Source organism: Erythrolamprus reginae, chromosome 2 (genome assembly GCF_031021105.1).
Source record: "Erythrolamprus reginae isolate rEryReg1 chromosome 2, rEryReg1.hap1, whole genome shotgun sequence".
Classification (NCBI taxonomy): Eukaryota; Metazoa; Chordata; class Lepidosauria; order Squamata; family Dipsadidae; genus Erythrolamprus; species Erythrolamprus reginae.
In genome coordinates this window covers 12,972,220-12,986,868 of record NC_091951.1, presented here as the reverse complement: position 1 = coordinate 12,986,868, position 14,649 = coordinate 12,972,220, and the positions used below count along the sequence as shown (strand labels likewise).

At 42.7% G+C, this 14,649-nt stretch overlaps 1 protein-coding gene across 3 annotated transcripts in view; it reads right to left on the bottom strand.

The window, feature by feature from the left end:
* LOC139159747 (major histocompatibility complex class I-related gene protein-like) overlaps positions 1–13,400 on the bottom strand; it is an 82,360-nt gene extending 68,960 nt beyond the window's left edge. For 2 of the 3 annotated variants that reach the window (XR_011557841.1, XM_070737120.1), the window contains exons 1-2: positions 8,382–8,579; positions 6,609–6,884 (exon numbers count right to left, since the gene is read on the bottom strand). Coding sequence is in view for 2 of the 3 variants with exons in the window: in XM_070737120.1 (XP_070593221.1) it covers positions 6,609–6,884; positions 8,382–8,526 (421 nt within the window). In the remaining variant the exon portion in view is untranslated. Of the gene's footprint in view, positions 1–6,608; positions 6,885–8,381; positions 8,658–13,293 lie in introns of those variants that run through there. The other variant, XM_070737121.1, reaches the window with a different exon arrangement.
* Positions 13,401–14,649: the final 1,249 nt, after the last annotated feature.

Sequence of the window (14,649 nt, the reverse complement as noted above, 5' to 3'; positions counted from 1 at the left end):
TATTGCACACTTTAGAGTCATCGGCAAATAGGCAAACCTTTCCTACCAAACCTTCCCCTATGTCACTCACAAACATATTAAAAAGAATAGGACCCAGAACAGACCCTTGTGGCACACCGCTTGTAACCTGACTCTGCTCAGAATACTCGCCATTAACAATAACTCTCTGATGTCTATGCTTCAGCCAGCTTGAAATCCACTGAACTATCCAGGGATTAAGTCCAATCTTCACTAATTTATCTATCAACTCTTTATGTGGAACCGTATCAAAGGCTTTGCTGAAGTCCAGATAGGCAATATCCACGGCACCACCTTGATCCAACACCTTTGTGACATAGTCAAAGAACTCAATGAGATTAGTCTGACACGATTTGCCTTCAGTAAAGCCATGCTGATTTGGGTCCAATAAGTTATTGTTTTTTAGATGCTGATTTATCCTCTTTTTGAGTAGAGTCTCCATCATTTTAACTACAACTGATGTCAAGCTAACTGGCCTGTAGTTACCAGCTTCATCTCTACTGCCCTTCTTGTGGATAGGCACAACACTGGCCATTCTCCAATCCTCAGGAACATCTCCTGTTAACAGGGATTTGTTAAACAAATCAGTCAGGGGGGTAGCAATGACAGATCTGAGTTCTTTAAGAACTCTGGGGTGGATGCCATCTGGACCCATTGCCTTATTTATCTTTAATCTTTCAAGTTCTTCTAAGACATCGGCTTCTAAGATCACTGGAGCTGAATCCGTACAGCTGGAAGCAATGCTATATCCCTCTATAGTATTATTATTATTTTGTAAGGTGTCTTTTGAGAAAACTGAACAGAAGTAGCTATTGAAATGGTCAGCGATCTCCTTATTCCCATCAATGTATGTATTATTCCCGGTACTAAGCTTTGTGATGCTGCAGTTTTTCTTCTTCCTATCACTAATATATCTGAAGAAGGTTTTATCCCCCTTCTTTACAGATTTTGCTATTTCTTCCTCTTTTGAGGCTTTAGCAGCATATATTATCTGTTTCGCCTCCTTCTGTCTCATTTTATACACCTCTCTATCAGCTATACTTCCAGACTCTTTATACCTCCTATAGGCAGCCTTTTTTTCATTGACTATAGCCCTTACATCATTGCTAAACCATAGCGGTTTCTTCTTCCTTTTACCTTTAGTTACTTGCTTTACATAAAGTCTTGTGGCTTTTAAGATGGCCTTTTTTAATACAGTCCACTGGGTGCTTGCTCCTGCCATTTTATCCCTCCCCTTTAATTCATTATTTAAATATTCCCCCATTGCATTAAAATTTGTTTTTCTGAAATCCAATACTTTGGTTGCAGTATAGGATTGCTCACCATCAGTTTTTACATCAAACCACAAACATAGATGGTCACTGCAACCTAAATTTTCTCCCACCTTGACCTCTGAAACCCGATTCCCATTGGTAAAAACTAAATCTAGAATATTCTCCCCTCTAGTTGGTGTCTTAACTAGCTGTGCCATAGCTGCTCCTGTAAAGGCCTCTACTATATTCTTACTTTTGCATGTAAGGGCACTGGGGATATTCCAGTCAACATCAGGCATGTTGAAATCACCCATAACCACAATATCTCCCTTTACTGCCATTAGGGTAATCTCATCCACCATCTTGTTGTCATGTTCCTCAGATTGCCCTGGAGGCCTATAGATCACCCAAATTCTAATGACAGAACCATCTTTATTTTGCATGCAAATCCAGAGGGTCTCCAGATCTTTACATGTATTTTGAATTAGTATTGTTTTTAGACTTTCTTTAACATAAATGGCTACTCCACCTCCCCTTCTCTCTATTCTATCCTTCCTATACAGTGTATATCCTGGTATGGATATTTCCCATTCATTAGAATCCCTAAACCATGTCTCAGTTATGGCAACCAGATCCAAATTATCTCTAGATATTATGGCCATTAACTCACAGAGCTTGTTGCTCAAGCTTCGAGCATTTGTGTACATTACCCGAAGGACATTATTTTCATTATTAGTTTGCCCCTTATCATCAGCAACTACATCTATTTTATTTACAGCTCCCTTTTCATAAGCTTCCAGAAACTGATTTATCCTCATTGGTCGGGGACAGAAATCCTCCACATCTGGTACATCTCTGTCCCCTTTACCTAGTTTAAATGCCTGTCCAAAAAAGTTCTGAATTCCTCACCGAGCACCTGGGCACCTCTGTATGATGGATGCAAACCATCCCTCTTAAACAACTCCCTATTAGACCACCTACTGACATCATGACTTACATAACCAAAACCTTCAGCTTTACACCACTGCCTTAACCACACATTAAACTCTCTGATACAACTTGTTTTACCCTCCTGGCCACAAACCGGTAACACCTCTGAGAATGTCACTGAATCAGTTATTTTACCCAGCTCCACACTTAGACATTGAAAATCTCTTTTTACTACATTAACATTTCTCTGGGACAAATCGTTTGTGCCAAGATGCACCACCACATCAACGTTATTATCTTTACTCACAGCCTTGATAATGTTTGTAATCTGCCTCCTATCCCTGTGGGCAGTGGCTCCTGGAAGACACCTCATCACCTTCACTACATCCTTCCTCTGTCCCAAATCAACACCTCTGACAATCGAGTCACCCACAAGAACATGTGTCCTCTCTTTATTTCTACTAACTGGACTTGGTATGGTGAAAAGTGGAGGGAATGATGTTACGAGTACGGCACTTGGAGTTACCTTTATAATCCTTGTTTACATCAACTATTGCGTTAAAGTCTCCAATTATCACAAAATTGTTTAGATCTAATTCTAATATTTTTTTGTGTAAATTTTTAAAATAGGGAGATTGTCTAACAGATGGTGCATATATTGATATTATATTTATTGTTCTTTTATTTTGTAAAGTTATTTGCACAATTAGTAATTGACCATTTTCATCGGTATATATTAATGTTGGAGAATAAATTTTTTTAACATATAGAACTATGCCTCTCTTTTTTTCGGAGGCGGAAGCACAAAAGAATTCGAACTCGGATTTAATTTTGGGGTTGGGAATAGCTAAAAGAGTAGTATCTTCATTTTTAATGTGGGTTTCTTGTAGTGAAATTACATCATAGTTATTTTCAAATAGTTTATGGAATATTTTTTGTCTCTTTTTATATGAGTTCAGACCATTTATGTTTGTTGAGAATAGTGTGATTTGGGGTTGTTTATTGTTGTGGTGTTGGTTCCTTAATTTTCTCCTTTCTTGCCTCAGCTCTTGCCCGGGTAACTGGTCCATGTTTGTTTGACTCGTCATTCTGAATTTGTAATTCTTGATCATTGTTTATCTGATTGTCATCGAAGGTAGCTTCTTCATTTCGGGGAGTGTCTCTAGTGTCGAATTCTTTAAGGGCAGACTGATCCATCTTCAAGATGTGGGCGTAGAAGTCTCTTGCATCTTCAGGAGTGGAAATTTTATATTTTTTATCCAGAAGTGTAATCGTCATTCCCTCTGGTATCATCCACCTGAACTGTATAGATTCTTTATTTAATTTGGTGGCTAGCGTTTGATAGGGTTTGCGTTTCTCCCTTACTCGCTTTGGGATTTGGCGTAGGATTACTATATCTCGACCTTGGTGAGTAGCTGGATTATCCTTAGAGGCATTATAAATTTCGTCTCTAAATTTCCTTTTGAGAAAACGTACATGGACCTCTCGTGGGAGTCTGTTTCGTCTAGCGTATGAAGTTGTAAGCTGGTATACCTCGTCCATTTGTGCTAAAATTTCGTCCATTGGTTTATCGATGATTTTAGCTATTATTGTCGCCACCGTGTAAGGAAGGTCTTGTTGATCGGTTTCTATGATATTTTGGAAACGCAAAAAAAAGGCTGATTTCTCGAGCTCCAGGTTCATAAGGGACTCTTCCAGGGATTTGTTGGTATATTCTGCCTTCTCTTCTGAAAAGTGAAATTTGGTATCCATCCTGTTGGTTAATTCTTCAATATTATTTATTTTTTCTGTATTCTTGGTAATTGTTTCACAAACGACTTCCATTTGGTCTTCCAATTTAGTCGTTCGCTCCTCAAGATGACCCGCATGTTCTTGAATTTTCTTGATGTCGTGCTTCATTTCTCCCATCGTTCCCTTTATGGATTCAAAATTAATATCTAATGTGTCTTGCATTTTGTTCATCTTCTCCAATAAGGCATTTAGTGATATATTGGGAATTTCCTGTGTTTGTTGTTGGAGAGATGTTTTGTCTGACAAGTCAGCTGAGCGTTGCTGGGTTGAATTTGGTGTTGCGGGCTGATTGGGGTTTTTCTTCCAAGATTTCATAAGGGTTGGTTGATTTGAGGCAGACATTTTTGTGTTAAGGAGAGGTCGTTAGAACAGTATATAAATGGTGTGTATGTTGTAGTAAAAGGATGTATGTGGTGTAGAGAAGTGTATGTAATGTTGTCGGAAGTAATAAGGTTAGAGTGATTAAGGTGGTATAGAAAATTGCAGTATATGTAGTAAGGGTTTTTTGTTTTTTAAAGATACAATTAGTAGAGAGTTGTTAAAAGAATATCAGAATTTGTTACCCTTAAGAAGTAGCAAGAGAAAGACAGTTTATATTTAGGGTTCAAATTATCAATAAAATAGCATTTAAATCAATATGACTCCAGTAATAATATCTCAATGTATGGAGAAGAAGAGGAAGGGAAGAAAAAAATGGGAGAGAATAATAATTCAGTAGTACAATTATTCGATATTCAGTATAAGGAGAAAGACAGTCAATCAATCGGGGGGTTACTCTATTAAGGGTTTAAATCAGTTGAATCAGTTAAGTTGATTAAATCAGATAAATCTTAAAACATTAAATTACTTTTTGATAGAATCAAAAAGAAGTCCAGTTACTATTTGCTATTTAAAATTAATTAAGGATAAAGTCTAAAGTTTAATGTTAATATAAAGTAAAGCTATCAACTCAAAGTAATCTATCAGTATCAATCTATCAGTATATTCTACCTAAATATAGTACAATCTATCTTAATATAATATAATATAATATAATATAATCTATATAAATAGTTCAGTAGCTAGAATAAATATTGCAATATTTTATGTATTACACAATTGGATAAGGAGGTTTTGTGAGTATATATAGTCCAAAGATATCAAAATAAGATTTAAGTAAATTAAAAGAAATTCAATCCAAATCAAATGGTTCGTGGTTCAACAATGTGGTGCTATTGAATTGGTCAAGTTCGGTGCAGTTCGGTTCAGTTATATTGAGAGTTTGATAGAAGGATATTGATGGGGTATAAATTCAAAGAGTAAGGTTTTGTTAAGATTTTTGTTTGTAGTTGATGGAATAAGTTTTAATGACGAAGTTCCAGGGAGGATGAGAAAAAAAGGAGACAGTCGAGGATTAGCAAGTTGTCCAAAGTTCCGGATTTATGAACGTCCAGTATTCAAGTGTCCTAATATCAAAATGTCCAAGATGTTCAATTTCAATTTCCAAATATCCAAAGGTAATCCAATATATGCAAAGATGTCCAAAAAGAAAAGGGGTAATAGTAGTGAAAATTAAAAAAAAAAAGCAAAAATATCTATGTATGAGACTCAAAAGTAAGCAAACTTTATTTATTTAATATTAAAGGAGGGAGGTGAAAAGTAATGAAAATTAAGGCAAAAAAGGGTATGGAAAGGAAGGGTAAATGGTAGGTAGAAAAATAGGGTCGGGGTTTTCCAGTTGCTGTTTTAACTCTTATCTGCTTTACTTTTTTTTTTTCCCCAACTAATCAGGGTGTTATTTCAAAGACAAATAGCAGTGGATCCCCCATTGATCTTAATCTCATGCAGTTGATCCTGGAGGGATCAAGGACCCCAGCAGGGAAGGGGTAGACCGAGGGGGGAGGGGTGTTCTAGATAGTAAATTAATTTAAAAATTGCAGGGAAAAAATATAATGTGAGGGGTACTTCCAAGAGGGGCGGCATACAAATCTAATAAATTATTATTATTAGTAGTAGTAGTAGTAGTAGTATTAGTATTATTAGTATTATTATTATTCCTAAAGTGGGGAGAGGGTTGTTTTGAGAAAGGCTGACTGAGAATTGTGGGAATCTGTTTGAGGCTTAAAAGAAAAACAGAAACTTTGTTCCCCACTGAACCCCCTGGAAACAAAAGAACCCCCCATCCCTGGCCCTTTTACCCCAGTTGGGACACGGATAATGCCTTCTTAATGGTAGAAGTGCAAGGCAGGGAGGGAGCCCCCTATGGGATGTGGGCAGAAGCAGAGTTAATTGGGGGAAATTAGGGGTGCCCACCACTGCAGTTTGGCTAATGGGGGTTTCACTGAATGGGCCCAAATGGTTCCTTCGTTGTGGACAGTGAACTGGACACCCTCAAGGGCTTTTCCTGCATGACCCACCCAGACACCTGCCAGGCAGAGGCTGCATTTCCTGGTCCACTGAATGGCTGCCTGGTAGTGAGAACCAATCAGGGCTTCCCGTGTCCTTGAGAGAGGCTGGAAGGGGGGGGATTCCCACCAGGGAGAAAACAGGATGCAGACCAGGGACTCAAAGGGGCTGAATGTGTCCAAGAGATCCGGCCATAAAGGAGGAAAGTCCAGTCTCCATTCAGATGCTCACCTGTCCTCAGCAGCGTCTCATTCCCATAGGACAGGAGCTTCTCCAGCCACTCAATGCATTCCTTCTCCAGGTAGCCCTTCAAATACTGATTCCTTCCTGGTAAACCATCCCATTTCCTCTGGGTCATCTGGGCCTGGAGGTCAGGAGCCACCCAAGTGAGGGTCTCCTTGTCGAAGGTGAGGAAGGTCCTCCCTTCGTAGCCATACTGATGAAACCCTCCTCTGCTCCCGTCTCTCCGGAGCTCACAGCCATACATTACCTGCCATGTGTGAAGGCCTAAAAGACAAGAGAGGAGGATGGTTTCTGGAGTCCTGAAGATACACAGAGCTGCCCGCCTTCCTGCAGGGACTTTGACAGAGGCACTGACACCCCCATTTCCTCCCCAGAGTCCAAGGGAAATAAAGCCCCCACCACTAACCTCCCTCCTCCCCTCCCTCCCCCTCCCTCCCTGCATTCCCCTCCCCCCAGGACGGAATCCCTGAACCTTCCCAGGAAAAGGGAATCTGGAAAAGGCAGCAGAGGATCCCAAGGGAGACGGAGAGAAGGAGGAGTGGAAAAAGAAACAGAGGGACGGAGATCTTTCCATCTTTCTTCCTGCTGTTCCTCTGGGGGGAAAGGAAGGGATCCCAGAGAGGGAACAGGAGCCTGGATCTGCGGCTGCAAAGAGGGACTGAGAATCTGGTGGTCTCAAAGAGGATCTGTCTGATCTACATAAAAGCTTTCAGGGGTCCCTGTGACCATAAATCTTGGTCCATGTTCACAAATAGTCACTAAGTACTGAACTAAGTAGAAACAAACCATGGTTTAGTGCAATGTGGGAATGAAGCATTGTATTGAAAACACAAGAGAGGCTGATGTCCCAAAGCCTTTACATGAATCAAGGCAGAGCAACCACATCTGGAATACTGGGAGCAGTTGTGGCCCAAAGACCCCCAAAAGGAGAGGAGGGAGCTGGAGAAGGTCCAGAGGAGGCAACACAGGCGAGGGGAGGGGGGAAGCAGCCTCCCTTTGAGGAAAGGTTGGGACATTTGGGGCTCTTTAGCCTGGAAAGGAGGCTCCCACTAGACCCACAGGTGCTTTCAGCCCCTGCCCCCAAACAAGGTTCCTTGAAGACGAAACGTGAGACTCTGGAAGGGCCCCAAGTGGAGGATCCTTTCTTTTCTGTCTTTCCCTCAAGATTGGGAGGATCCTGGCCCTGTGACACCCCCCCCCCACAAGAGCCCCCACCCCATTTGGGTATTCCTGCCCCCTCCTTCCAACTGGAGGATGAACAGAAGCTCCTGGCATTTGGGGATCATCCCAGGTGGATCTGCACTTGATCCCTTATTTCCCTGACTAGAAACACAGAGAAGGACAAGGAGCTGCTCCCCCCAAGATCTAATTAGGATCCACTGCTGGTTTTGTGGAGGGAGACCTGTGGTTTCCTTCTTCCCCCACAGCAATAGATCCATCATGGTCTGACCCTCCAACTTTCATGGGTGGGGGAGATTTCGGTCTCTTTTTACCTCAGTTTATATCAATATCAACATTCAGAAAGACAAATGGATACATTTAAACAAGTTTTCATTAACTGCAATTGGCAGAAAATGTCAGCTATGGAGGCAAGGACAATCTTATATGGAGATTTAGAAAAGAATAAATATATTAAAAAAGACTGTTTAAAAGGTGTGGAAGCAGCCTTTCCCTTTGAAGGGACCCCCCCTTTCTCCCCCCCCCTCTGGTCCCTGGGGAGGGGAATATGGGGCCGTAGGAGCCACCCGACCCATCACTCACCTTCGCTCTGATTGTAGCGACTCCTCAGAATCTCCAGATTTCCTCTGAACATTTCCTCATTGCCACGAGCCATCTGGGTGTTTCTGTCCCAGTACTGGGGATCCTCCTTCCCCATTTTCTCCATCCAGGAGACTCGAGGCTTCATCCTCTGGCTGTTGCTGTCGTAGTAACTGAAGACCTGATCGTCCACATAACCCACAATAACAAAGTGGGGCAGCTCCTGACTGGGCTCCAAGATGCTGGTGAAGAAATACTTCAGGGAGTGGGAGGAGGCGCCTGGAAGGGACCCAGAGGGGCAGAGTTAGGGGGCTTCAGTCAAGGACCCTGATGCTCTATGGGGCACAGAAGGCTCATTCCCAGGTCTGGAAAGAAGGAGGAAGAAGAAGAAGAGAAGAAAATGAAGGGGGAGATAATGGAAGAGAGAAATAAAACAGAGGGTGGAAAGAGGGAGTGACCGAGAGGCAAAGGAGAATCTTCTGGAAGGTTGTGGGAGTGAGAGGCGAAAGGAAAGCAGAGCCAAAGAGAGAGCAGGACCCCCAAATATTATGTGCTTCCCTCCAATTGTTCCCCACTTCCATCAAGGCCTCCCTCCACCCCCTCCCCCTTCTGCATTGCTCAGTCTCTGCCCCAAGGATGCTGCAGGGGCCCCACAGGAAGAAGGGGGACTCCATCCCCATCTGGTCCCCCCCAAGAGGAAAAAAAAACATTCCGACTTCACTGAGGCCCAACATGGATTGTTCTTTTCCCCCCCCAAGGATTTTTTATATTTTCTCTCCATTCACAGTACAATAAAAAAAAATACCAATAACATCAAGTAACTTTACAATCGGTCAATTGTACAACTTATAGTATGCCGAAAACCAATGCTACCTCCTTAACTTTTAACATCTGCATAAAAAATAGCTGCTCAGTTCTTTACATATTACAATAATGCTAGTAGCTAAAACCTCCTTTAGGCTGTTCTGCATTTTTAATATCTTAAGATGATTAGGCTATAAAGTTTTAACTTTCTTCATATATCTTCTGTGTAAATTTTCATGTATACTTAAAAAATCTTTTTAGATAGTAATCGCCCATTAATAAGAAACCATTCAAATAAACATCAGGAAGCTTCCAGTAACCGACTCAAGGGGGAAGAACCAATAAACAAACAAGTAGCAACTCATAATAACGCCCAATTAGCCAAATTAGAAAATTACCGAACCTAAATAACAATTCCTTCTTAAAGGAATTATAAACTAATAAAAATCTATGTACATAGGGGAATGTAAATGTTTAATGTTGGTTGTATGTTGGTTTGTCAAATAAACTTTTTTAAAAAATCTAATTAAAAAAAAGCTATGTTTAAAAATAAAAGAATAAAATAATAAGAATAAGAAATTTATTAAAAAAAATGTTAATACAAAATGGGGAAGAAAGAAAAGGGAAATAAAGAAAAAGAAAAGGAAGGGTAGAAGCCACAAAAGAAAAGAGAAAAAGAAAAAGAGGAAGAAATGAACAATTGACTCCCTCTTCTTTTAACACCCCACCTCCTATCTTCATATAAGGCCAATGAATTTTATGGAACCTCAACATTCAACCCTAAGCCCTTATTTATCTCCAAGCCTCTTTAAATCATATATCAATAGGTAGTATAAAAATAAATGTGAAAGAATGTAAGGTGAAAAAACTAACCATGAAAAGAAAATTCCACTATTAACCCACTAAGATCAACTAAAAAATAAAATGCTGTGAATCCAGCTTAATCTTCATGCCCTAGTCTAAATTTTATCGCTGCATACCCAGCGGAATCATCGTGCCCTAACCTAAATTTGTTGATCCCAATAGCCAAAAGGAAGAAATTATCTTTCTTTGATCCTAATTTAACCACTAACCTTCCAACCCTTTATACATTAAAAAAGAAAAATTAATCTAGTCAACCATTAAAAATTCTTTCTAAAGCAGAAGAGTAAATATTAGGCACTTCTCAAGCAGCCGCTGTGACCCATTTCCGGCTTTTCCGATTCCGATCACAACAAATTTTCCAACATACTTTTAAAGTTGTATTAGCACTCCTGACTCACCAGCACACCACTTAAAATTCTTCAAGATAGTTAATGCTTTATGTTCCATCTCGTCCCAGATGTTCTTGGTCTTCTTCAATCTCCTGCAAAGCATTGACCTCTGTGGCTATTTTCAACACAGGCACTTGCTGCCTGGCTGACTTTCACACCACTGCCGGCGCAAAACTAAGCTGGTTCGCTCGGGTGGGGGGTTGCCGACCCCCAACCAGGGCCCCAGCAGCGGTCCCCCACATCACCTCCCCTTCAGGCAGGATCGAACCGAGACCCCCGAATGATGGGGATTTGGGACTACCCTCTTGGAAGCGAGGGAGTCCCGTGGTGCCATGGCCATTGTCCCCGCCCATCCCCCCACATAGATTGTTTATAGGTGCAGATTTGGGTTTTTAAAAATAAAATTAGGAAGGGGAGGAGGGATTTCAGGTGAGACGAGAGGCCGTGAGATCCTTACAGGAAACCCAAACTGCTTGCCTGGGAGATATGGGGAAGCAAAGTCATCAATAATGGTGCCATGTAGCCCTCCTAGATCTTCGTCTTCACCCACCCACACCGAGTGGGAAATTCCCCCTCCCGTTCCAGGGTTCAGGCATCCGAACAGGAATTGTCTTTGAACCCAGGACTCAGTGGGGATCAACCCCATACTTTCGGAACCGTCTTCTGCCGCACGAATCTCAGCGGCTGATAAGGTCCCACAGAGTTGGCCTTCTCTGGGTCCCGTCAACTAAACAATGTCATCTGGTGGGCCCCAGGGGAAGAGCCTTCTCTGTGGCGATCCCCCCAGAGATCAGATCTGCCCCCACCCTCCTTGTCTTTCGCAAATTACTTAAGACCCAACTGTATCGCCAGGCATGGGGGAATTGAGACATTTCCCCCAGGCTTTTATAGTTTTATGTACGGTATGCGTGTGTTGAATGGTTTTTAAATGATGGGTCTTTTAGATGCTTTTTAATATTAGATTTGTTTACATTGTCACACTGTTGTTGTTGTTATTGTTGTTGTGAATCGCCCCGAGGCTTCGGAGAGGGGTGGCATACAAATCTAATTAATAATAATAATAAAAATAATAATAATAATAATTATTATTATTATTATTACCTTGAGCTATGGAGGCCCAGTGGTTAGAATGCTAATTCTGCCCACAGCCAGGAGTTCAATCCTGATCTGCTCAAGGTCGATTCCTTCCGAGGTCGATAAAATGAGGACCCAGATTGTTAGGCTGAGATTTTCAACTGCTCGAGTGGGCTTGAAAACACTGTGAAATTGTATACAGGTAGTCCCCACTTGCAACAATTCATTTAGTGACTGTTTGAAGTTACATCATCACTTACAAGCATTGTAGCATCCCCATGTTCTTCACATGATCAAAATTCAAACACTTACGACGACTGCAGTTTCCCAGGGTCATTTGATCTCGGTTTGCAACCTTCTGACAAGCAAACTCAATGGGGAAGCAGATTCACTTAAAAACCATGTCACTAGTTAACAAGTGCAAGTGATTTGCTTAACAAATGGGGCAAGGAAATTGGCAAATTGAGGCAAAACTCACACATTTCTCACCCATAAATTCTGAGCTCAATTGTGTTCGCAAGTCAAGGACTAGCAATATAAGTCTAAGCGCTGGTGCTATTGCTATGCGGCAGAAAATCTGTGACTATCCATCCCAAGAGAGAATAAAGGAATAATTTCAGCCACCCAATTAGGGTCTGAAAACATAATTCCCAGGTGCTGCCCATTCCCTCCAGTATCCTCTCCCACTCTGAAGTCTGCCTGAGAGGAGAAATGTGTGAATATAACTCAGGTTGGGCGTCCTCACAATCCTGAATCCTCCTCAAGTCAGAAATGACACATGTGACTGTAACACAGGTTTGGCATCCTGACAATTGTGAATGTGCCTCCAGTCAGGAAGGGCTGGTGAGTTTGGGCCTGTCTGTGGCCAAGGAAGCGGCTCATTTCATGGTCCCCACCCAGAGGTCTTCTCTCCTTTTACCTCCAAGCAGCTTATTTCATCCTTAAATTCCTGCCAACCTTTTTAAATGTCTTTTGAGAAGTTGCTGTATTGATAACTTCTCAGAGCAAACAGCCAGGAACACCCAGAGTTCCCCATTACTAAAGAATAAATAATACATTGTAAACATTTTTTGATTTTGCAAACTGTCCCATGTTGGGAGCTTCTGAAATGGGAGAAGGAAACTCTTGGGGGGCAAATCTCTGCCTGCCCCATCCCCCCAAAAAGCTCTGGGGATATTGGGGTTAATTTTAGGACCAAGTGATGGGGGGGATCAGGAGAAAGAGACAATCAGGAAGGAGGAAGATTATTAAGAAGAGCTTCCCTCCAGACTCTTATCCCGCTGTATTCACAGGAAGACTTTAACCCGGATCGATCCACTACACCAGCATCTGCCAAGACACGGATCCCATTAGAGAAACCATCCGGGTTCTTCCAGCACCAGAAGCCCCAAAGCCCCTCCCAAGGCAGGAAAGGGGATCCAGGCGCAGGGCTTGGGCGAAGGCAGCCAGGAAGTTCTTCATCTGACCTGATTGCAAACGCCGCTTTCCGACAACCTCCACTTTGGGGGAGGGAAAGAACTGCGCTTCGGGCGTCCAGATAGACTTGACTGACACCCGGGGGGTTGACCCTCGTTCTGTCCCCAGAGGGGCTCTCCTGGGGGAGGGGCAGCAGAGTCCCATCAACGCTTTGGGATCTAATCAAACGGTGGACAGAGAGGGAGGGGGAGCGGACTGGAAAGAGGACCGAATCGGGTTTCTATTTCCGGGATTAAACTTTTTGGGGACGAGAGAGAGAGGAAGATTCCCTGGAAGGAAAAGGGACCGGAGCCCCCAAAGGGACTCACCAAGGCAGCTCCCCCGTAGCAGAGACACCGCCACCATCACCGGGAGCCAGAAGGGCGCAGGGCGCAGAGCCATCCGGGCCGCCACCCTCAAGCGCCGCTCCGCTCTCCTGAAGTAGCAGGCGGAGGAAGAGGCGCCCGCGTGATCAACGGCGCAACAATACAGGAAAAGCCGGCGATTGGGCAAGCTCAGCCAGTAGAAGAAATGTATCCCCGTGACGTCATTGTTGCTAGGCAGACGTGGAGGCGCAACCGGCCAGAGGGAAGGGGAAAAGAAAGCGAAAGTTCTGTCAGGAAATCCACTTCCAGGTCTTCCGCATCTTGGGGGGAGGGGCGGAACTGCGAGGCTGGAAAAGGCGGGAGGGGGATCCCTCTGGGCCTAGGGGGAGGGGAGACCCCGCACAGCCCCTCCCAAGCGGCCATCAGGTGGAGCTGCCAAAAACGTCAACACAGTCTTGGCCTCCATCAACCCAGGGAGAAAATCAAGAGAACCCGATTCAAAAAAGATGCTGAGATCCTGGAAAGAGTGCAGAGAGGAGCAACACAGATGGTGAAGGAAAGTTGAAAGGGATGGAAAACCATTGAGACATCTAGGTAGGCCCAGCCTATCCAACAGAAGAATTTGCGGTGTATGTATGTGTCATAATAATATAGAAACATAGAAGATTGATGGCAGAAAAAGACCTCATGGTCCATCTAGTCTGCCCTTATGCTATTTCCTGTATTTTCTCTCAGGATGGCTAGATGTTTTTCCCAGGCATGTTTAAATTCAGTTACTGTGGATTTACCAAACAGGTCTGCTGGAAGTTTGTTCCAAGGATCTACTACTCTTTCGGTAAAATAGTATTGTCTCCTGTTGCTTTTGATCTTTCCTCCAACTAACCTCAGATTGTGCCCCCTTGTTCTTGTGTTCACTTTCCTATTAAAAACACTTCCCTCCTGAACCTTATTGAACCCTTTAACATATTTAAATGTTTCAATCATGTCCCCCCCCCCTTTCCCTTCTGTCCTCCAGACTATACAGATTGAGTTCATTAAGTCTTTCCTGATACGTTTTATGCTTAAGACCTTCCACCTGTCTTCTAGCACTTGAGGGGCTTCCCCAGAGAAGAAAGGATGGACCTCTTCTCCAAAGCACAAGACAGCAGGACATGAAGCAACAGGTGGAAGCTTGTAAAAGAGAGATCCAACCTAGAAGGAAGGAGAAATTTTTTTAACAGTGAGAACCATTAATCAGTGGAATTACTGACATCCAGGAATTGTGAGAGCTCCATGAAAAACAGGCTGGAGATCTGTTAGATTGTTATGATATTAGGTCTCCTGCCTGGGTCTGAGGGTTCGACTAGCTGACCTCTGAGG